The sequence below is a fragment of the Notechis scutatus genome, chromosome Z (genome assembly GCF_049901735.1).
Source record: "Notechis scutatus isolate UNSWTSFEM ecotype Mainland chromosome Z, rNotScu1.2, whole genome shotgun sequence".
Lineage (NCBI taxonomy): Eukaryota > Metazoa > Chordata > Lepidosauria > Squamata > Elapidae > Notechis > Notechis scutatus.
The window spans coordinates 99,262,889-99,286,912 of NC_142025.1; the positions used below are offsets into that span (position 1 = coordinate 99,262,889).

At 38.3% G+C, this 24,024-nt stretch overlaps 1 protein-coding gene across 2 annotated transcripts in view; it reads right to left on the reverse strand.

Moving 5' to 3' along the window:
• Window positions 1-20,751, reverse strand: part of TTLL6 (tubulin tyrosine ligase like 6) — a 45,873-nt gene extending 25,122 nt beyond the window's left edge. Inside the window, exons 1-9 of one of the 2 annotated variants that reach the window (XM_087948204.1) lie at window positions 20,506-20,751; window positions 18,914-19,141; window positions 16,676-16,713; window positions 15,671-15,789; window positions 15,431-15,561; window positions 14,896-15,052; window positions 6,436-6,579; window positions 4,542-4,627; window positions 629-854 (exon numbers count right to left, since the gene is read on the reverse strand). In XM_087948204.1, the coding sequence (XP_087804330.1) occupies window positions 629-854; window positions 4,542-4,627; window positions 6,436-6,579; window positions 14,896-15,052; window positions 15,431-15,561; window positions 15,671-15,789; window positions 16,676-16,713; window positions 18,914-19,141; window positions 20,506-20,591 (1,215 nt within the window). In that variant the 5' untranslated portion in view covers window positions 20,592-20,751. Of the gene's footprint in view, window positions 1-628; window positions 855-4,541; window positions 4,628-6,435; window positions 6,580-14,895; window positions 15,053-15,430; window positions 15,562-15,670; window positions 15,790-16,675; window positions 16,717-18,913; window positions 19,142-20,505 lie in introns of those variants that run through there. The other variant, XM_026669527.2, reaches the window with a different exon arrangement.
• Between the last annotated feature and the right edge of the window lie 3,273 nt (window positions 20,752-24,024).

Consider the following 24,024-nt stretch of genomic DNA (forward strand, 5'->3'; position numbering starts at 1 on the left):
TATTTTAAGTGATAATTTTCTTCCCAAATTATCTGGTATAGAGCATTAAAATAATTATTAACGATCATCTTCAAGACTGGAATAGAATGTGACTGGTTACACTACGAGGGAAAAAAAGGTAGTTAGCTAGAGAAATTATTTTTCTAATTCTTCTAGCAGATTTTTTTTATACAATCGATTGAGTCTTCCCAACAGGTAATTCCCAAACGTAAGAGTGTTGTTTAATTTTAAAGCAACATTCTCAATTGTCTAATGCCCTCTGCTGGTAATCCGTGTGATTGGAAGTATTGCCACAAGGCACCCATTGTTGAAGCATAGAGGCAGAAAAGGAAGAATTTAGAGTAGAGCTTGAGAAAAACACCGGAGAGTAGAAGTTGTCTTAACTCTAAATGAGAGAAAGAGAGATAGACATTCTGAATTCAAGAATCCTTCCAGTGGATAGTTCTTGGAGCTACAAATTGGAAAAGACAGCAGAGTTCACAATAAGAAATATTAAGTAGAAGTGGTTGGGAAAATAGAGAGCTGCAAAAATGTTTTAATTCCATGAATAAGAAAGGCAATTGTGTAATAAAAGATTTCTGTGGAAGCAGCCAGAGATCTAGTATTTATTTTCAAAGAAAGTACATACCTCAAGCAACCATGGTTTGAGTTTTCGATCCAGCAAGATATCAAATCCCAGGATCTCAAAACAAGCACTCCACATGATGTGGTTGGGAAAGCAAGTGAGATAATTATGCTTGAGGACGGGATGAGCTGAAATCAGTGTTTTAATAACAACATCTTCAATATCCTTCCATATTTTTCCTGTATCATAACCATTTTGCTCCATGTACTTATTAAAGGTAGACAGCTTCCTAAAAAAAAGGAAAAGGGTGAAATAAGAATACAACACAACATATTTGTGCAATTAACTTTTCTCTTCCACTTTTTAATTAGCTTCAAATTAAATGTATTTTCTTAATGCATACACAACCTTTTTATTTCAAATACATGAATCTAGATTAGAATAGGTGGCAATATAAATAAAATAAATAAATAAGCAATCCATAGTGTAGCTCTTATAGTAACTAATATAAATGAACACTTACTGTAGAAATTACTTGATTCACATATTGTGGTATCTGTGATTTCCTGAATAACCCATAATTGGCTGAATCTATATTATACATTACCTTAGAGCAACGTGTAACTTCAGGATTAGTCTGCATATAAAACAACCTCACAGGGGAAATTACAAACTAGATGGATGAGACAGAGCATACAATCATAGAGTCAGAAAGGACCTTGGAGGTTTTTAATCCGATTTCCTTCTCAGGGCAGGAATCTTTAAACCATCTCAAACAGTACCTACAAAATCTTTGTTTTGAAAATTTCTAGCAATGCAACCTCTATGAGGCAGGCTGCTCTATTGTTTAATAATCCTTGTAGTCTTTTTGGAAAGTTCTCTTTGAGTTTGACTTTCTCTCTGTAAAGCTTCTACCCATTAGTTCTTGCCCAACTCTCAAGTACTACAGAGAATGAATACAGATTCTTTCTCTGTGACAGGATGCTGTGGATGGAAGATGCTATCGTCTTTCAAAGTGGCAAGTTTGGGAACTGCTAAATAGACTGTTACAGGTACAGCAAAATCAGTGTCTTGAATAAATGGGGATACTTGGTGGCTTTTGCCCAGTGAGAATACAGAGACCTACAGTATCATACACATGTAAACTTCCCCTCTGTGCACAGCCCAATGTACTCCTGAGGACCTTATGACCATGCAACAAAATGCAATCGATGTTGCATGCTTCTAGGCAAGCATACCAAAATTAGGATTTTATATGTTTTAAATATTATTTTATGTCTGTATTTATACCTATGCATAAAACCTTAAAATGATGCTTCTGACACAAATAAATAAATAAATAATCAAGGCGGCTATGATCAAATTTATCAGAAGTCATTCTGAAGCCTGGGTACACTACATCCAGCACATTCCCATAGCAGTCTAATTTCTTTGCAAAAAGCAGTAAGATTCTCTGGCACAATCTATCTGTAATAAGCCTATACTGGCATCCAGTAATCATCTTTTTCTTTCCTAAGTACTTGCAAACCCACTGCTTGATTATCTTTTCTATGATTTTTCCAAGTATTGATGTCAAGCTGATTGGTCTGTTACCTGGGTCCATTTTTTCTTCTTTAAAAACATATTGGAGTGACATTAGTTCTTCTTTATCCTTATGGAACTTCCCCTATGCTTCAAGAATTCTAAACGATTATATAGCGAGTCAGACATCTGGGGGGAAATGGCAGACCGAAGATGACTGCAAAAAGCTGCTGCCAAGAAAGCTTACAGAAATCTTTAAATGGATTAAGGGCTCAGAAAATGTTGGAATATTTTATTTGGAATATTAAGATTTTGAAATTAATCTTAAAGGATAAATGCATTTTCATGGAAGACTGTTTTGATATTAGAGACATATTAATACTTATAATGATGTTCAGAGATATTTTTGAGGAATGGCATTGTCATCTTGAATCAATGTCAGCTGTGTTCTTATGAACAGTCTGTTCCCAGAAAAAGCTGTTACAGAAAAGGATATGGAACAAAAAAATTATCTGAGATGACTGTTTTGGAAAACAATATGAACAAGAATTTCTTTCTGGGTTTGCTGACATCTGGACTGGTAAGGCATTATATACTGAACTTGCTTACAGTTAAGAACTGAAATTTGGAATGGTGAGTCTAATATTATTTTAGGGCTTTGTTTTGACATTTGTTGACAGCTTGCAAAAGATGTTGCTTATTTGACTTGTCTATAGTTAATAGTTGAGCTATTAATGAAGAGTTTTATATCTGTTAATTAAGAGGTGGTGAAGAGATAGTGAAACTGGTTATATACGATAAAGATACAAAGTTTTCTTGTGTTTTTTCCTTTCTTTTTTCCTCTTCTTTTAGCTTTCTTGCATCTTTTATGTTCTCTATTTTCTTTTTTCTTTTTAGTTGATATTATTTTTTACTATTCTAGTTAAAAGACTATAATGAGTAGTTCTGAGATTTTATCTATCAGTTCCCTTAGTATGCTGGAATGTAATGCATTGATCCTGCAACCTGAATTCAACAAATCAGCTAGATGTTTTCTTATTACTGCCTGCATTTCTCTTCTGCCACTTTTGAGATGTGGCTTTTTTGTTTTGTGAAAAGACAGGTGCAAAATATCAATTAAGATCCATTTTGTGAACTTCTCCAACAACTGGGCCATTTCTTGTACTTTTCTTTCATTCTACAAATACCCAAATAATCCTGATATTGTTATTTTTGGAATTCACTGAAAATCTCAGCTCATTCTGAATTTTGATCTTCCTCATTCCATTCTCACAGATTTATGCTGTTTTCTAATATTTTGCTTTTGATATTTGATATTAGAAATGTGTCCTTTTTCTTTAGTTTATCAGAAAATTCTTCACATAATCACAGTGGTCTCATTTCTCATTTTAATTGCTGTTTAATATTATTGTTTTGGCTTTTCCCAAGCTTCTTGTTTTTCCTTTTAGGATTTCTATTCATGGAATTTTTCCTAATTTTCCCTTAGCTTATTAATGTCAGCTCTTGAAAGGTAGAACAATATAGTGAATTATAGGATCATACAGTTACTCTCTTTCACAATTTGTACAATTGCAGGAAACATTTTGTTTTCTCTTACTATATAAAGTCCAGCATAATTGATCTCCTAATACGCTTCTTCACTATTGCATAATGAAGACTAATCCAATAGGCATTGCTTTAAAAATACATTGCATATTTCTGATCTAAAAGCTTTTATGCTTCACTGTTAACATTCCCTTTTTCCTAAGTCACAATCTTCCTTCTACTCTCTGGCCTGATTATTAATCTAAGTGAGAATCAAATAACTTGTTGAATATCTTGGCATTAGTTACTGGAATATCTGTTCTTCCTTGTTTATTGATCTGGCACACTGCAGATTCTGGTTTTGGACAGCAGCACTGGACAGCAGCAGAAGCAAGCACTGTATTGCTCGTACTTGACCCATTTACTGGAAAAATCATGAGGATGCTATGGAAAACTATGCAAAGGAAGCCAAGTTTTTGCTGCAGTGGATAGAACAGTGCAGAAAAATAGGAGCCAGCAAACTAAATGTTGCAAGCGATCAACTGAAAATCCAAGAACTCTGGTAGTGACCTAAGTGGAGGAGAGAGAAAAACGGAGGTGGCAGTAATGAGATCAAACTGACCATTCTGTATAAGATTTAAAGGGAAAAATAATAAAACAAAGGACAGCAACCCAGCAGTTCCATTTCAATGAATTCATTCGTACTTCCTTTAGGAAGGATAAATCTATGCTCCTCTCACCTCCTCCAGATTCCCATGTTTCTCATCTGAGCTTTTTAAATGATTTACATCACCTAATGACAGAGAATGAGCCATGTGCCAGCTGAATTTGGAGAATTGTTTCTTAAAGAAGTCTGAAATGGCTGTAAAGATTCATGAGAGCAAGCCACCAGCATCCCACATCTATGATTATGTTGGAAAACATTTTGTACCTCTTACTACCAGAATCTTCATCTCGTACAAAATTAGCGCTGTGCTTGTTAATTGAATAATTAGTCAGGTGCATGCAGACATTGTCCTGTAAATAATTAAACAACAAGCAGGTTATTAGGCTAGAGAGATTTTAATCCCCCTTATGTTTTAGTCTCAGGATTGGAGGGTCAGAGAATAGTATGTGAAACACTCATATTTTGTGGGAAGCTTAAACTGTCTGGCCTTTACATCTTCTTTCAGGTGTGCAATAATATTTATCTTACTTAGTTTTCCTTAATTTATTTGGTAATGGAATTTCAGTAACATAAAAATGATTTAAATTTTTTGTTGTTGTATGAGGCAATAAGCCGAAACTTTTTGTGTATGTGTGTGTTCTAAATTCCTTGATAAAAATAAATTATTTAAGAAAGCAACATGAGATTTGTATAACCATAGATCTGAAAGAAACCCATATCTACCTAGACACTTTTGTGAGAAACTAAGAGCACATCTAAAACAAATAAGAAATATATATTAAAGAAAAATATACTGGTTCAAGGGCTGATTACTATTCCATGGTCTGCACTAAAATAAATAAATAAAGATAAAATACTTTATTAATTCTGCATAATTCTCCAAATATTGGTGAACCCACATTCCAGCAACCTGGCCAGTAATAAAAGATTTTGGGAAGATGTAGTACAGGAACATCTGATTTATATATTCCACAGCCTTACCTTGGTTATGGGATGTTAGTCTGTACCTTGTAAAAATATCTATTACAAAAAAAAAAAATCTGGAATCTTGCAGGGATAAAAGTATTTGGAGGCAGTGATTTGAAGTGGAGAAGTACAGGCAGAGAAAGGTTAAGTGCTTTCTCCCTTGCATTGCTTCTTTCTTCCAAATTGAATCTACAAAGTGTTGGTCTTTTACAAAAATCAATTGAGACAGAGCTAGTTATCTAGGCTCAAAAGCAGAAAATGTAAAGTAAATTATAGGCCTTTATGTACACAATGGCTGTGTTAATCCAATACTGGCACCACCATGGCATGTGACCATGACTTTGCAGACTTCTAGCTATTCAACTGCTGTTGTAAAGAAAGACAACAAAAATACACTCCCCATTGATGGGAATTTCTAACTTGTTCCTTTTGTTGGCTCATATGGCTTCTCCTGTGCTCATGAAACAAACACACTAAGGCAGTAATTTTCCCACTGTTCGTTTGCTGTTTTGAAGGGCAGCTTTGCTGTGCTTTTAAATGTTGGCTAATTGTCACAATAATAATCACCTTGACCAGAAAAAGAAATATTTCCAAGTAAGAGAAAGAAAACATAGTAGATGTTTGCAATGCCTTTCCATTGGACAATAAAGAAAGTGCTTGCTATTCCAGGTGGGGAAGACGAGGACACATGGAGGACCACAGAATCAGACGAATTTGCAAAGCAATTCCTTACAAAATGGTGGGAACAGGCCTTGTTCCTTTTTAACATTCATCATATGCACTGCACACATATGAAAGATGCAGTTTCAATCATCCCACATCTGACAATTTAACAAAGGTGACACTTCCATGTTTGGATACGCCTTTACATAGCAGCATGAACAACAAAAAAAGATAGTTTGCAGTATGTTTTTGTGTGTGAAATCAGCAGATTTAATTTTCATTTAAATTAGAGGAATATCTCATTCATATTTAAGGGGACTATTGCCAACACTTGTCAATCCACCGGTGTGATAAATATATCAGTATAATTCAGTAGTAAAGATTCCTCAGTTCTAGTGACATTTAAAAATTATTTTTGGGGAAATATTGAGAAATATTCCTCCCCAAAAAAGTGGTGGGGCTCAAATTGAAATCAATCGATGTTTTAGTATCACTATTTATGTCAACAAAATACAACCTTTTGACTCACCAAATTACTTTGTGATGGATCGGAATACATAGATGTTGCAAAACGTGCAAGTCCCTCCTCATAAACAAATACTCGTAGTGGATCACACGATGTCACCAACACATAAATCCGAAGATCAAACTTGAAACCATCAATAATAAATGGCTTGAGAAAAGAAGATTAATTTTCAAGTAAATATCTACAAATAGAGTTTCATCTAGAAAAATCACACATTGGGCAATATACATATTTCTGAGTTTTTGCTAACTGTTTATAATCTAGTAAAAATCAATTCAGTCATACTTTTTGATAAATGGAGGCCAAAAAGCTCTGTACTATATGAAATAACTAAAAATACATTGTACCAATCTCATTCATGTAATGGGGCTCATATAAGTATGTACTCAAAAGGACAAGATATGGCCATTCCCAATGAGTTCCTAAAGTATAAAATCTCCATCTGCTAATAATGGTTAAAGCTCTTTTAATTTTTTCTAGAGGTATAGCAAAATAAATTGGGGAGGGCTGTCATTGATTCATAGATTCGGATAGGCTTTCTAAGTCATCAAGTCAAATTTCTTGAATGATGCCACACATAATCAGCTTTAAGTGCATACCCAACAGATAGCTACCTAAACCAGTTATTTAAGAACTTGAGTAGGAGTGGTCCTACATTCTTCTGAGTTAGGGAGGGCAATCCACAGCTATAATATTACATGTAGCCATTAATTTCTGCATGATTTCATTCAACTTCTAGTATCATATAATTTCTATCCCAATAGCCTATTGCCTTGGAGAAAAAAAGAAATAACACCAGATAGAAAAAAACAGTGTGCCAGAAACAGAAATGAGTCATCAGCTATTGTTAGCTTGGGTTCCACTCACTTATTTCAATTGACTTCTAGATGCCCACAGAGATTGTTTTAACGTTCAGTTAAAACAGAAAGTTGCCCACCCTTGCCCCAGAGAAGTTGCCATGGTTGATCTGCCTTTGTCAACATGAAATTTCTTACACTATTGTTTCATTAAAATCCATCTGTTGTAACTGAAGACCACTAAATTAAAATTTGCCTTATGGGTAACAGCAACAGATATTTGAATTGCACCTTTATGATCTCTCCAAGTATTCACTCTTCCAGGTCAAATATTCATTGCCATACCACGGTCTATGCTGTGCTCAAATCATCCTCAACAATTCCTTGCCCCATTCTGCAATTTCTTCATAAAACTTCCTCAAGTTCCAAGGGCCGTTAGTGTAACAAAATGCTATCACCCTGGCAGGTCAAACAACCAGGCAGCTAATGAGGGTTAGATGTCAATTACAACAAAGTTGCTCCTGCTTTCTTCATTCTGTGATCAAAGTTGTGGGGGGCAAGAGGGAAATTTTAGCCAATTCCAAATAAGCATATTCCAACCATGACTGACTTGCACCAAAAATATCAAATAATACAAATTCATCTGTGGTTATTCTAGTCTGTAATCTACTACTGTGGTACTTATGCTTGATTATGAATTCAATCTAAAATCAATTTTCTAACAAGCTCTAAATTTACTTCATAATGCAGCATATTTAAATGATCTTCCAGTTAATTTAGATTGGAACTTTGTAATCAATGTCATGGCTGACTTTCTTTAGGATTTGGCTTCTCTCAACCTGTTGCCTGACCCATTCACTTTAGCTATTTTCATTCTTCATTCTAATCCCAGTAAGTTTCCCCACCTCTTCACCCACATTCCCATGATTTCTGGATGCTTTCCCACAAACAGCAGGAGGCTCTTCCCATTTCAACAGTAGATGCTTCTTTAGGAGTTCTCACACTTTAATCCATATAATTCCCGTATGGAGAAGATTTAGTGATCATCAATGGTTTTTGACACACTGATTTTATTTCTCAGAAATAGACTGCTTTTGAATATCTATCAGTTTTGGTTAAAATGGCTAGAAAGACTCACAGCAATACAGGGAGCTGTTGGGCTCTGGGCATGGCAATGTATCTCGGAGACTGCCAATGTGAAGCGCTTCTGGGGGAATCCTGGTCCGTAGCCAGACTCTCCATGCTGCCACTGAGCTGATATGCTGCTGAACAGCTGACGACCGCTCAACAGCTGACAAACCAGCATCCGGCTACCTCGTGAGGCGACAACAGCGGAAGAGAGACTCCCAGGAATAACCTGGACGCTGATGACGTTGCTTAAGGAGCCAGGACATACCTTTCTAATTGTGAAGATGCTTGCTGACAGGGGTGTGTGCAATGGGTGATAGCTGGGCCGGTGATAGACAGGGACGTTAGGTGAGGCAACGATAGGGAAGGCAGGGAATGCTAATCCACAATCAAATGCCAAAGCAGGTAATGATTAGTGGGTGACTAGTGATTAGCATGGAGAAGAACTCAGGAGGTAGATGCATTTAGGTGGGGGAATGGCCACAGCTATAAACAGCGCTGGGAGACAGACGCTCCCAGCGCTAACCTTAATTGGCTTCATTCCATTCTTGTTGGATGGGGAGTTCATTGTTTGTGAATAAATGTTTACTCAGCTTTACCCAGTCTGAAGTCTATGAGTTGATTTGTTTTCCCTGCAAACCTGCAAACTTCCAGGAGACTGGCTGAGAGAAGATTAGCGCTGACATTTATCTTTATTGTTTGCTGTCAAGGGAAGGTGCAGGATGGCGGAGGGAACAGACCCGGAGTTTGTGCCAACTGCGGAGGCAGAAGAGAAAATGGAAGAAATGGAGGGGGTGCTGGGGGATTCTGAAGCTGAAAGACCTGCACTGAATGTACTGCATCCAACAGTGAGAGGAAGTCAGTAAGGCTAAGCGAGCCATTGGAACAGGTGGAGGTTGGAATGGATGACTGGAAGTCACAACAAAGTGCTCATAGCCCTGGCTCAGCTAAGGAATGGAAGGTACAGAGATGGCTGGGTTTGGATGACAGTGGCTGGACAGTTCCTGGCAGTAACACCTTAGATATTTTAAGGGCACAATTTGGTGAGGTGTTGGTACAGGAGCCTTCTGGATGAAATATGAAGGAAGGACCAAGTTGGAGATGTAGCTATGGGTCCTCAAAAGGGCTGTTATGGAGCTCCAGACCAGTGGGACCCATAGGGCCAGATGTGAGCAGGCCCCTGGAACATCAGGACTTACAGTCTAGATGCTTCTATGACACTGTCGCAGCACTGCCCGGCCAAACAGGTTTGCCCGGGAGATGAATATCTGATTCTGAGAGTATGCAAGAGTGGAGCCGTATGGAAGAGTGCAGGATCCCAACAAGCTCTAGAGCAGGGGTAGTCAACCTTTTTATACCTACCACCCACTTTTGTATCTTTGTTAGTAGTAAAATTTTCTCTAACCGCCCACCGGTTCCACAGTAATGGTGATTTATAAAATAGGGGACAAAACCCCTGCCACCTACCATGAAAGCTGGAATGCCCACTAGTGGGTGGTAGGGACCAGGTTGACTACCACTGCTCTAGAGTGTGCCCCAGGAACTCCAGTGCCTGGGCCGGCGTGGAGTCCACCACAAGGTAGATGGACCCCCACCATTACAAGCTATCTTCGATGGGAATTCCAACTGTATGGCAGTCTTTCTCGGACAGGTTATTAACCACCTAGATCTGTATGGGAAATTCTATCTATCCCATTGGGCTATGGTGGTTGCCATAACAGGGGTATTAACAGGTGAGGCCAGAGAATGGGCTGCTGGTCCCACAGGGAATGCTCAGCAGAATTGGCTGATGTGGGCCTCTTTCTGGATGCTCTGCAACATCGCTTCAGAGATAGTCCACAAGCCCAACAGGCGGAAGATGATTTACTAGCGCGACAACAACGCGGACGGCCAGTGAAGGAATATGTGCAAGAGTTCAGAAGGGTAGCTGGCAGGCTCTATGCTTATCCATAAAGTATGTTGGTCCATTTGTTCAGGGAGGGATTAGACCGGGAGTTGGGCCAAGTGTATTTATACCGGGGTCTGCCATCAAAGTTGCAGGAGTGGTACCATGCAGCCATTGAATTGGACTCCAGATTACGTCAATTGAAAGTGTGGAGTGACGTGGGAATCGGAGTTCATAGAGGACTACCCAGTAGGCCAAACCTGCCTAGGCATTCTCTCAGCCAAACCCAACAGGGGAGGGGGTTGTTTAAATGTTACCGGTGTGATCAACCTGGACATAAGGCAGCAGAGTGCCTGATACCTCCTTTGTGTATGTCAAGACAACAACCACAACTGGGTCTTGGGAGTGTGAGGGCCAGTGATTGTTCTTGACAGCCTCCCAAATGCTCCAGAGGGGTGGGTTAATCAGACGCCAATACTGAGTTTGAATGGGCGGCAGATGAGATGGCAACTGCCAAGAAATCACCTCAAATTGGATATGAAATGGATGAGGGTAGTACAGATGACCTAATGGTAAGTAGCCCCATTCACCCTTTTGTTATACCAATCACGATTACAAACATCGCAACGAATCAAAGGTTGGGCCTTGGTGCGTTGATTGACGTGGGGTGTGCATGGTGTTTAATAACCCACACAGTGGTGCAGAAAGTGGGGTTACAGCTATTACACCTACCTACTCCCATAAACTTGACTCAGGTGGATGGGTCCATACTGGGTGGGGCACCAGTGACACACCAAACAGAGCCCATGCGTATGGATATGGGAATCACTGAGAGCGGATTTCTTTTGTGGTTGTGGACCATATGACAGAGGCTATACTTCTTGGACTAACGTGGCTGGATAAATGGGGCCCAACTATTTGATGGGAAGGGGGTTTCAGGAAGATATGGTTGGCAGTAGGACCTGATCCCCCAAAGGAAGATATAGCTGATGCCGTATCAGCCACCGAAGTACACAGCTTATTGGCTGATAGTCCCACTGATTTTAGCCCCGCTTATCCTACGATATACAATAATTTAGCTGACATTTTTAATGAGACTGGTAGCAACCAGTTACTACCTCATAGGCCTACTGACTGCGCAATCGAATTAATCCCAGGGATTAAACTACCTAAACACTGGATGTACTCAATGACTCCACCGTAGATGGAAGAAATGTACAAGTATATAGATTAAAAACTTAGTGAGGGGCTTTATCAAACCAGGACGTGCGCATATAGTGGCTCCGGTCTTGTTTAGAGAAAAAGAGGATGGTGGGTTGAGGCTGTATAAAATATGGATTTTAGGGGTCTCAACACTGTATGTAAGGAGCCACTGTATCCACTACCACTCATCAAGGATTTGTTAGCTACCTTAGCAAAAGGTCGAATCTTCACGAAGCTAGACCTAAATGCAGCATATTATAGGATACAGATAAGGGCCGGTGACAAATGGAAAATGACATTCAACTGTCTGCTAGGGAACTACCAATTTAGAATTATGCTCTTTGGGTTGCAGGGAGCCCCAGCAGTTTTTATGCAGCTCATAAACGAGGTTCTGCATGAACATTTGTATAGGGGTGCATTGGTGTACCTTGATGACATACTGATATATTCAGATACAATGGAGCATCATGTACAATTGGTGAAACAAGTCCTTAAAAAGTTATTAGCAGCTCAGTTATTTGTAAAACTTACAAAATGCGAATTTGATCGCACCCAATTGGACTATTTGGGGTATCAAATCTCAGCTGAGGGCATAGAGATGGATCCTAGTAAAATACAAGCTGTATTGGATTGGCAAGCTCCTACTACTCACAAACAATTGCAGAGCTTCCTGGGTTTTGCCAACTTTTCTAGACAGTTTATACCCTCATTTGCTACTATTGTGCTGTCGTTAACTGACTTGTTAAAAACAAAACAAATACAAGCAACAAAACCCAGGCCCGGACAGTCCATGACATGGTCAGATAGGTGTCAATGTGCATTCCAATCCCTAAAAGAGAAGTTCACTGAAAAGCCAGTATTGAAGCACCCAAATCCGGAATTCCCATTCGTGATTCAGGCGGATGCTAGTGATTTAGCGGTAGGCGCTGAGCTTTTACAGAAAAACCAAAATGGAATATTACAACCATGTGTCTATACCTCGAGGAAACCAAGTCCAACTGAGAGGGATTGGGCTATCTGGGAAAAGGAAGCCTTTGCAGTACTTTGCAGGCTTTGTTAACATGGAGGCATTTTCTGGAGGGAGCCCAACAACTGTTTGAAGTATGTACGGACCATAAAAACCTAGAGGCCCTTCAGACACCAAGGAAATTTTTGCCTAAACAAGTGCGTTGGGCATATTTCCGACAGTTCAATTTCGTCCTAAAATATGTACCAGCAGGAAATAACTCGTTAGCAGGCGCATTATCGTGTCTACCTCAATACAAGAGCCAAAGAGATGTGGTAATACAACCAATTAAACAAAGACAAGAGACCTTACACTCCTTACGAACTAAACTGATTTCAATCGACTTACCGACTGTCATCAAAGATGACCCATGGTTGACAGTGAACATACTCACTATGACATCCAGGATGGCATAGCATGCCGAGGAAGAAAGCTTTATATACCTGCAACTTTGAGGGATATCATATTGCAATGGTGCCAGGATTTTAAATAGGCTGGACATTATGGTTTTTTGAAGGCATTACATCTGGCTAAAAGACAATTCTGGTGACCTTCAATGAGATCAGATATAGAACGTAACATGAAGAGCTGTCCGATCTGCGCTACCACCAAGTCTCACCCTGGAAAACCATTGGGATTGCTACAAACGGTCTCCAGTCCCAACAGACCATGGCAGGATATAGCCATGGACTTCATAGTAGAACTACTAAACAGCCATGGATATACCGTCATTTGGATGGTAATAGATTTATTTTCAAAACAGATGCATTTTATATCCTGTGCTTGTCTGCCATCTGCTTGTAAATTGGCTAATCTCTTTATTAAACATATTTACAGATTACATGGAGTGCCAAGGCAGATAATATCAGACCGAGGAGTGAAATTTACTGCCCAGTTCTGGTGTGAATTTGTGCGTTTGATAGGGTCATCACAGGGACTGAGTTCTGCTTATCATCCAAGCACAAATGGCGCTGCTGAATGAACGAATGCAGCTATAGAACAGTACCTATGCTGCTACATTTCCTATCAGCAAACTGACTGGTCCGAGGTGCTACCGTTTGCTGAGTATAACAATATGGTACATAGCAGCACAGGACATACCCCCTTTTTTATTGTACATGGAGTAGTTTGTGCCCATTCCTGAATGGCCACAGGGAACACAAGAACCCACAACAGCTACTATATGATCTGGAAAAATAAAGGAGACTTGGAGGACAGTACACCAAGCATTACAGGATGCTTTTACTGCATATAAAAAGCAAGACGATACAAAAGGACTGATCATAAAGTCTTCAACATCAGGGAACCTGTATACCTGTCTATTAAGTACTTAAACCTAGGACTGCCCTGTAAGAAATTAGGTCCGAAATACGTCAGACTGTTTCCCATAGTTTGGATAATCAATCCTGTCATTGTACAACTAAAGCTACCATCATGGTTCAGGCGGGTGCACCCCATTTTCCATATTAGTCTTCTCAAACCAGCTAACATAGAGAGAAGTCAGTCTCAACCCGACCCCCCCTGGCCCCTTAAGGGATGACCATTATGAAATAGGAGAAATCCTGGATTGCCATAGGCATAGAGGAACTTTGCAATATCTGATTAGGTGGAAAGGATATCCAATCGCAGATGCTTAATGGGTTGCCCACACAGATGTGAACGCTCCACGGCTATGCTGTCAATTCCACCTGAAACATCCTACAAGGGCATGGGGCAATACAGTTCCTGTTAAGGCTGTGAACTCAAATATTCGTTCTCATTTTGCAGGTAGATCTCTGGTAGAGGGGGCAGCCTGTCGGGCTCTGGGCATGGCGACATACCCCAGAGCCTGCCAATGCAAAGCACTTCTGGGGGAATCCCGGTCTGTAGCCAGATTCTCCATGCTGTCGCTAAGCTGATACGCTGCTGAACAGCTGACGACCACTGAACAGCTGACAAACCAACATCCGGCTAGCTAGCGCAACAACAACAGCGGAGGAGAGACTCCCAAGAATAACCCAGACACTGATGACATCACCAAGGAGCTGGGACATAACCTTTCCAATTGTGAAGATGCTTGCTGACTGGAGTGTGTGTGTAATGGGTGATAGCTGGGCTGGGGATAGACAGGGATGTTAGGCGAGGCAGTGAATGCTAATCCATGATCAAATGCCAGAAGCAGGAAATGATTAGTGGGGGAGTGATTAGCATGGAGTGGAACTCAGGAGGTAGATATGTTTAGGTGGGGGCGTGGCCACAGCTATAAACAGCGCTGGGAGGCAGATGCTCCCAGCGCTAACCTTAATTGGCTTCATTCCATTCTTGTCGGATGGGGAATTCGTTGTTTATGAATAAACCTTTATTTAGCTTTACCCAGTCTGAAGTCTATGAGCTGGTTGTTTTCCCTGCAAATCTGCGGACTTCCAGGAGACCGGCTGAGACCTGTTTCAATACAAGAGGATCACCTTTGAGATATAGAGCTGGCAGATCAAATCCTCCCCAGGTTTGATATCTCTTACAGTTTTTGTGATGAAAATGCCTTTGCCTTGACAACCAGAGTCTGGTTTACAGATGTAAGTTTTATGTTTTTTTGATCTCCCAAAGGCTTGCAATTCACCATAGCTGAGATCAATGAAAAGGAAAAACATGTTATTTAAAAAATATACAGTAGCCCAAGAACATTCCAAACTGCTAGCCCTAAAACTGTTAGACATCTTGATAGGAAATTATGGGAACTGAAATCCAGTATGGGATAATATTCAATTAGGAAGGCTTTTTCTCAAAGTCACACCCATGGGGAGGGGAGAGATGGAATCTTCAGTAATAAGTAGGGCTCATAGTAGAGTGGTTTGAATTCTAAAAGAGACTTCTATACTTTTTAATAAAACATTTAGGCCAAATTTATTTGCATATGTCCATGTTCATGTCCTAAACTTTTATGATTGAAAAGAGAAACTAAATAAGAAAAAAATATGGGAGGTAAATTTTATAAAGACTCACTCAGCAGGGAGACACCAAGTCTTGGGAAAGAAGTTGAATTCCTTGGGGAAAAGCTTTAACATTCTGCTCATATTCCTGGCTAGAAGGTCCTTCCTACAGATTTCTGTCATTCCAGGGAAATGATTTATTTTCTAAAAACGGGATCAAAGGTAAATAATCAGTACAATTCAAACTTTCACATCTTTTTTTACAAATAAAAACACAGATCGTTTAGCTCCATCTCAGGGTGATAATAAATACCTGATAACTTTTCATCTCCATCACCCGCTCCAGAGAGACAGAATAATCTGTCCAATACAAGGTCCAGTCATCCATCTCAATTGCTTCCCGAAGTCCACACATTTTGGCAGCCCGACGTACTGTGTGATAGGAAGAGACAGACTCACATCAGTTTATATAGAAATATTAGGGAAAAGAAATGGAAGAACAAGTTCCATTCAGAGGGTACATCATAACTTAAGTACAATAACTAAACTATGTATTTTAATTTCATGGAAAAATATACTACATTATTATTGGTTTAATATGAACTTGTGCCAAACTCCAGTTGGTGAACTTGTGTGAATTCCTCCACACACTTATCTTTAAATTGCTAGTCTTACATTGGACAATATGAGACAGCTTCAGAAAACACATAAATTTAGGAATTATAAGAAAGAAAAAAATGAGGTGAATGTGTGGAAACTGAAGATGAATGTTAGATTCCAAACAATACTTTCAATTGTTAAGTATAAATATATTTTTAAATTTTTCAAACAAAAGCTAGAACAAACCTCAGAATTTCATTAATTTGGAAGCTGCTTTTTAATAATAATTGTGGGCTTTTTCCTCGCTGAACCAACTGAGAAGTATATTCAGCCTCATAATTATAGATTATACCGTGTTTCTCATATAATAAGGCTGGGTCTTATTTTTTTTTTGAGCCCTGAAAAAATGGCTAGGCCGTCTTTTCGGGGGTGACTTAATTCCCCCCCTTGCATCTTCGGGCGGGCGGCGACGGCTTGGATGTTGACCTCGGTGTTGGTGGGGCACTTCGTATCGGGGTCAACACAGGCAGCACCATATCCGGGTGTGCAACAAAATTACTTCCTAATGGCAAGCCCCCCCCATGATTCCCCCCCATTTTGCATGTTTTAATATAGGGCTTAATTTGGGGGGAGGGGCTTAATTTCATTTCATGCCTATAAAACATGCTGGGACTTCCTATTGGGGGAGGCCATATTGTTGGAGAAACAGGGTACTTACCACTCTCATATTTACAGTTGGTCAGATTTATCACTGGTCATCTGGAAAACATAAAAAGAAGAAGAAAGACAGAGGCAGACAGGCAAAACCAATGCACAACTTACTATAAAGTATTTAAGAACCTTCTGGTTCCTGAATCTCAAATCCCAAAGGTTCTTTTCAAAAGGCAACTGGACTTCCTTGGATTTTTCCTTGAAAACATTTTGCTTCTCATCTAAGAAGCTTCTTCAGTTCTGACTGAATGGTGAAGAATAGACCTGGATGATTGAGAATCTCCATAAACACTGTGGATCAAGTATTATTGTGGAAAACTAAGTGAACTAAGAAAACTAAGCTCAGTGAAATCCCACTTTGGTTAAGGGTTTCCAGAAGAAATGGATTTCAACTTACCGTATTTTTCAGTGTGTAAGATGCACTCCCCAAAAAAAATGGATGGAAATGTCTGTGCGTCTAATACAGTGAATGTTGCCAAAGCCCCTTCACCCTCTGCCTCCCAGAAATTTGCCTCCTTGCAGAAAACAGCCTGATCAGCTTCAGCACAGCCTGATAGCACAAGCAACTGATTGTCGGTTGGATTGGCTTCCCTTGACCAGCTGTTTCAGGCTGCAGGGATTGCCATTACCTACTGCTGCCTCCATGCACCCTCTTTTCGGCCTCCGTATGCGGGGATCGGAATGGGCCGAAAATGGGGAATGCGGAGGCAGCAATAGACAATGGCAATTCCTGCAGCCTGAAACAGCTGATTGTTTTCCTCCCCAAAAGCTAAGTGCGTCTTATACTACGGAGCATCCTATAGTCCGAAAAATACGGTATAATGCAAAATGATTACCAAATCAGTTTTAAGTATCACCTAATTTATGAATAATTAAACTTTTTAAAATTGTACTTAGAAGAGGACTAGGAATATAAAGATGAGGAATATAAAGATTAGATAGAATATTTGTAGGAGGGAACCAACAGGGAGATATGAGAATTACAATAAACTGTAATCTGAATTTGTTCTGATTCTTTAGCAGAAATGTATCATTTAAACCTGAATCAAAATACGTCATAAGTAGACTTTGGAAAAAATAACCAAAATTCCATTTGGCAACACAAATCAAACATTAAATCAGTATCTGAACATGGATCCTGCCATGTTTTATGCAAATATAGATATTTTATTTTCACTTTATGTCGTATGGTACTCCAGGAAAGTCCTCACAAATCTGTGGTATTTTAGTAAGTGTAGCATTTTCAGGAGGTTTAAAACCAAAATAATTAATTAAATGTTTTCAAGACTGAGAACAGTGGTCTTGCTCTTAAAAAACGATTCAGTCTTTTGTCCTATGATTCTGCATTCTTGCACAAATAGAGCATCACTTGGTTCCCTTACCATCCATAGTATTTAACTTTCAAATGAGTGTGCTTGTGAATCCGCAAGAGGAATAATGAGTGTCAGAGTCTCATAGCTTTGAATGAGGGGTCAGACTATAAACAATATGCTTCACTGGACAGAAAGACATAAAAACTTGCCTGGCCTGAAAAGGTATGCAGCAGGATTGCCAACTGTCACTTCCCGGCAGAACAGAAATGCTGTCTTACATACAGAATAGCCTATAGTTGTTATACTTATAAAAATTCTGAAAAAAGCTGAATTGTTATTATGCTATATCAAAGGCTCCAGAATCAAAAGTAGGTATTAGAACATAGTGACAGGAGAAGCTATAGTATTCATATTCTGCTTATAACCTAGCTGAAGGTTTGTCCAGGTAGGCATTTTGTCTGAACCTGCCCAGCTCTACTTAGGTTAAATTCTTAAGTTCAATTGCCAAGAATCTCACAGGGAAGTCCTGTAAAGATAATGATTCAATTCATACATGATACTATGTATGTTCAACTGAGGTTTGTTCAATAAAGGAAAATTCATCATACTAAGTCAAAACCAAACAGGTCACACATTCCGTTAACATATGAACAAGCAGCTTTCTTTCATCCTTTTTATTTTAGAGCAAAAATGAAAAAAGGGGGGGATTTAGAATATATTGAGATATATCATTTGGAAACATTGAGAGACATTGGAGAGTGAAAAGAAGGTTATAAATGATTTATTTATATATCAAATGTAGTAATCGCCTACCTTGCAGAGCAAAATATAATTTATTTAGTTCAACAATATTGTCTCTCAATGCTTACTATTTTTCTTCCCTTTTAGTAAATAAAACCAGACTTTATTAGCTTTCAGTGGTTATTTCTAACCTCTTTTTCCTTCTTTTTTTCTTGACAATAGCATTGGAACAGGAATCTTTTTTGCTGTTGTCTTCACACATCACCGTTTCCTGGTCAGCGGCATCCAGTACAGTTTCCTCCATTTCCAGTTCACCTGGAAAGAAGTCAAGTTCAGACACATCCTTCTCACCCAACTCTTCGAACTCTTGTCTCTCTTTGTGAAATACATATTTTTGCGTCTCATCTGCTATCCTCATTCTGTCAGAAAAAGAAAGCAAATTTCATCTATAATTTATGAATATTAATATACACCAATTTGTGAATCTGATCATTTATTTACTAAATAACTTAGAAAAGGAAATAACCTGCACTGCCTCTTTGCTAGTTATTAATTAGATCAATTTCTCCAAGTATATTATTGTTAGAAGGATTGTCACCTCTACTAAAGGAAAAAACACTATTTGATTTTCAATCTTTTTATTCTATTATTCAACCTCTGTTTATTATGAATTTAACCCATTGTGTACATCCAAGTTTTAAGTATCTATTTCAATACAGCTTCTTTTGCAGCTTACCCCTCTTTAAATGTTGGAATACAATGCTATGCCACAAAATAACATCCTCCTTTATTGAATACCATCTCACTACTAATATCTGATAAGCAGAATAAGAGAACCTTATTTGAAACTAGAATCTAAAAGGCTCAGGCTTTAAGTAAGTACGCAGAATTCAAGGGACAGTAACAAGAAATCTATATATAAGGTGTCTGTATTTCCACAAAGAGGTTAACATCTATTAAAGCCCATCAGATATATTATATCATGCTACATAAGTTAGACCCTTTTGAATAAAAAAAATAGGATGCAAGTTAATTAGTACTAACTTTCTAATAAATATTTGAGTAATAAAATTACTGGAAAAAACCCAGAGAGAAATAAATATAATAAATATATGTACATACAATATCACCTTATCTATTGAGAAACTGTATTATTATGCATACACAGATATCTCAAATGACTTTTATGTAGGAACAAGGGGATTTGCTTTAAATGAGAAATCAATACTTATTTAACTGCATATTAAAACCCTGTGTGTTCCAGGGGAGTTTCCAGATTAGACTATTGTTGTGTAATCCTTCTGCCTCTTTATAGGTTTTCCCACATCTGAAAACATTCCAGAAAATATTCTTAGGTATTCATAGAGAATGACAAAATCACAGTGCACTCTTTTATATTTCCACTCAGAAGAATAACCTCCTGGACTCAGCTAAAATTTACTTCTAAGTAGTCAAAAGCAGAATGGAATCCAAGGCATAATTAACTGAAAGCAAATGTCAATGAAATCAGGACAACTTTGAGAAGGCATTTAGAAAAGTTAGCAAAAAATGTATATATGTCTGCATGTATATCTTATTGTATATAGTAAGTGTATTGTTAAAGAATAACTGAAATGGTTCACTAATTCAGATTTCCAAAACCTAAAAATCCAATTTTAAAAAGTGCTGACATTTTAATACCTAATAATGTACAATTCTATTTATATTTAAAAAGAGAAAAATACTTTGTATTTAGTTCTGGGACTTTAATTGTTAATTGATTGTTATATTTATTAAAACTAACCTGATTCTCTGGCTCCAATCCTTAGAATGATTTTTAGACTCTTCCCAGATCTGTTCATAATGGAAGGAGTATGTTGCGCTTGTCATCTTGATGTCTCTAAGCAGAATAAAAATTAAACGCAGTGCAGGGCAATGCAGTGCAATGAAATCTGATAAGATGGCAAACTATACTTTAAATACTTGATATGTTTAACTGTAGATTATAATCACAGCAGTCTTGAATAAATCAGAAGTTACTTCAGAATAATCATCAGTATGGTCTGTTATGGCAATGAATCAGTTTTTCCGTCGCTAGGTAATGGTTTGTTTGTTTCATTCACAGTTGACTGAGCATGTCTTTCTATATATATATGTACACAATTGCAAATAATATAAGTGTGGAGTTTTTTTAAACCCTAACTCTCAAAGTATATTATTCCTTAGTAGAAATATGTTTTTAATTTAAAAATTAGGTGTATTCATCATTTTTTGTAATGGGGTTTCTACAAAAGCTGCTATATTATAAAAATAAATTCATGAAACAGTTAAAATAACAACAAAAAATTCTACACATTCAATATTCATTAATTCTGCTATACAATATAACTCAAAACATGGCATTCAATAAATTTTCTTTTTTTAAATAGTGATTTTGCTTCTCATTTTCACATCATATATATGGCAATAACAACTTACAAAAAAGCACAATGGGATTTTGGATTATTTAACTTTTTTTCTCTCTCTCTCATATATTGTGCCATTTCCTGGTAGTTTCCATTAAGCTGACTACACACGGGCCAATAAAAATTATTTTGGATAATGGCTGTAACCAAATTTACACCGACACATTAAAGGCATAACATAGCATACTGAAAATTTCAGTAGCAGAGCTCAGCTATGATGGGGTGCATATAAGAAACTCTCATCTACAAAACAAATATAGGTTTTTGAGAAAGCTGTGGGATTTCAGCTGGAGAGCCCTACAATAGATGAATTACCTGGTCTAATGCCAGTTAATTTTTACTTGTGGATGGCTTCTAACAAGATCAGGATCGAGTAAATGTGACTCTCCTAGTATTGCTTGCCCTCTTTGCAGCCATTGATATCATTAGATCTGCTAATGTAAATTATTTTGGTATCTCTTTTCTCAGAATATGTCTCTTCAGAGCTTTCCCAGAAAAAGAGCTCTGTCCTGAGCCGCATATGGGAAGAGGGAAGTGGTTCAGCCTAGAATCTTTCAGGAAGTATCTAATAGCTTAGATTAGAATGTTGTAGCTTAAGTGGGGCAAGATTCTACTAAGTGTAAGCAAATAAAGTATTGGACTCAGATCAAACTTGTCTAGTCCCTGGGCTTGAGTCTAACACCAGTCTTCCCTCTTGCAGCTGCAGGTGCACATTCCATAAACAGAATATCATCAACTGTTTCCTGACCTCTTCTTTATAACAACATTCTCCAAGAAATTTGAAAGGTTCCTCCCTATTTCTAGGTGTTCTAAAAGTCATTTGTTTCTTGAACTTTTGAATATTTGTACAATGTAACTGATGTTCTGTGTGTGTATGTATACACTATGTGTATGAGTGTGATATATGTGTGTCTCTGTTTATGTGATGTTGATTTTCATGTAATATTTTTAAATATAATTATTCAGAAAGGCACGCAGCTGGACAAATAGTATATGAGCCTAGTAGATACATACATTCTATTCCTTTAACAAAATAAGCCAAAGTTGTCCATGCACAAGTTTTAAATTGAAGTATGCCTGTTGTACAAAATCTGATATTTAATGTCACTATTTTAATGAAATAAATTTGTCACATTGATTTGGGGAATAATAAAAGGGTTTAATATCTTTCATGAGGTAGTTGCCAAAAAAACCGGTGAAACCTAAAATGGTTTCCCCAGCTACTTTATATTTATAGATTTCCCAAAATATTTCCAGAACTTAAAGTAATTATTTAAAATATAGTTAACTATAGTTACCGTACAATTAAATAAATTATTTCATGACAGCAAGCAACAATGGTAATAATGTTGCTTCTGGATAAAGCAGTAATCACATCAGCCATCTCTTTTTTTTGTTACTGTGGCTAATGAGTTTTTCTTACGTCCTGCTTTTCAAAAAAAGGAAGAGTCACTGTAATTAACTGAGCTTAAGAAAATTGATGCTGAATGTGATTTAGGAAATTAAAAAGAATATTTTAAAAGGTTATGAATATCTTTGGAAAAGAGAATATGAGCTGGTAATATGAACAGAATAAATAAGGGGAAATTTAATCCAGGTTGCTAAGGAGCTTTGAAGAGCAGTGCTTACACAATAACCTTTGATTAAATGTATATTAATGTAATTCCCAGAATTTGCATAATGTATCAAATCATAAACCAACCATGTGAGGAGGCTCTGTGTAGGATAGGTTAAAATGTGGTTTGCAAAGTTACAAAACTCAGTGTGAGCCTGCTGTTGGGAAAGAATACCATTTCATTTTAAGTAAAAAGAAATATGTGAATTAGGGACAGAAACGGCGGCATGTATGCGGAAAGCCGTTTGAAGGGAATGTGCCTTATTTTAAGAGGCCAAACAAAGACCAAACTCTTTTGGTAGGCAGTACATAGTAACAATGCAGAATCCTTTGCTTTCGGGATTGAAGAGTGGAAATGCATTGCCTCTATTCCCCTGCATTCTGGGATGGGAGAGACCCCGGTTCTTTCATAACTTCCTGTCAGCTTGGCTAAAAATTGCATTGTCTGAAAAGAGTGAGCATTTCTGTTATCCGAGACCAGCCGGGGGGAGTGAGGGAGGGGATTGTTTGCTACCTCTTGGAGAGCGTGAGAAACGAATGAACTCACTGCTGAGTACATATACACACTACGGATTTCTTATTTAGCACTTCGTGAATGCATATTTGACGTTCATTGCAACCTACGCCAGGGTCTATGAGAGTAAACAATGCAGCCAACGTCCATAAACTGCACCCCCCCCTCGCCAATTAAAAGACGCCAAAATCAGGTCTTTCGGTGGGTTGGGGGGGAGGGGTAGAAGGAATGCAAAGGGTCTGGCTCTGTAAAGGGGGCGTGGCCCCCAGATCCACTTTTGTATCACCCTATTTCTATGCGTCCCTCTTTCACCTGCCTTTCCCGCATCTCAACCCAATTTGTACCGATCCCAGCCGTAAGCAATCGAATTTATTACTTGTCGTCTACTGCAAGTCAATCGGAAGATTAACTGAATCCGAGACCCGAAAAACTCCTTCTGCTTAAATTCATCTGAAAGGAACAAAGCATCCCGCTTTCTCATTGGTCCAAATTAAATCCCGGGATGCCTTTCTTTCTTTGTTTTAATTAGGATGACATCAAAGAGGAAATGCGGACATGGAGAGAAAGGCTGGAGCAGAGATGGTTGCCATGGAGAAGATTCGAACAGCAGCCGGGAATACAAATCCCGAGAGCAAACGCGGAGGCTGCGCGCGCATTCTACTTCTTTTCTCTCCCCCCCCCCCTCTTTCCCATCGTTCCCCTAAAGATTCAAACGCCTGATCCCAATTC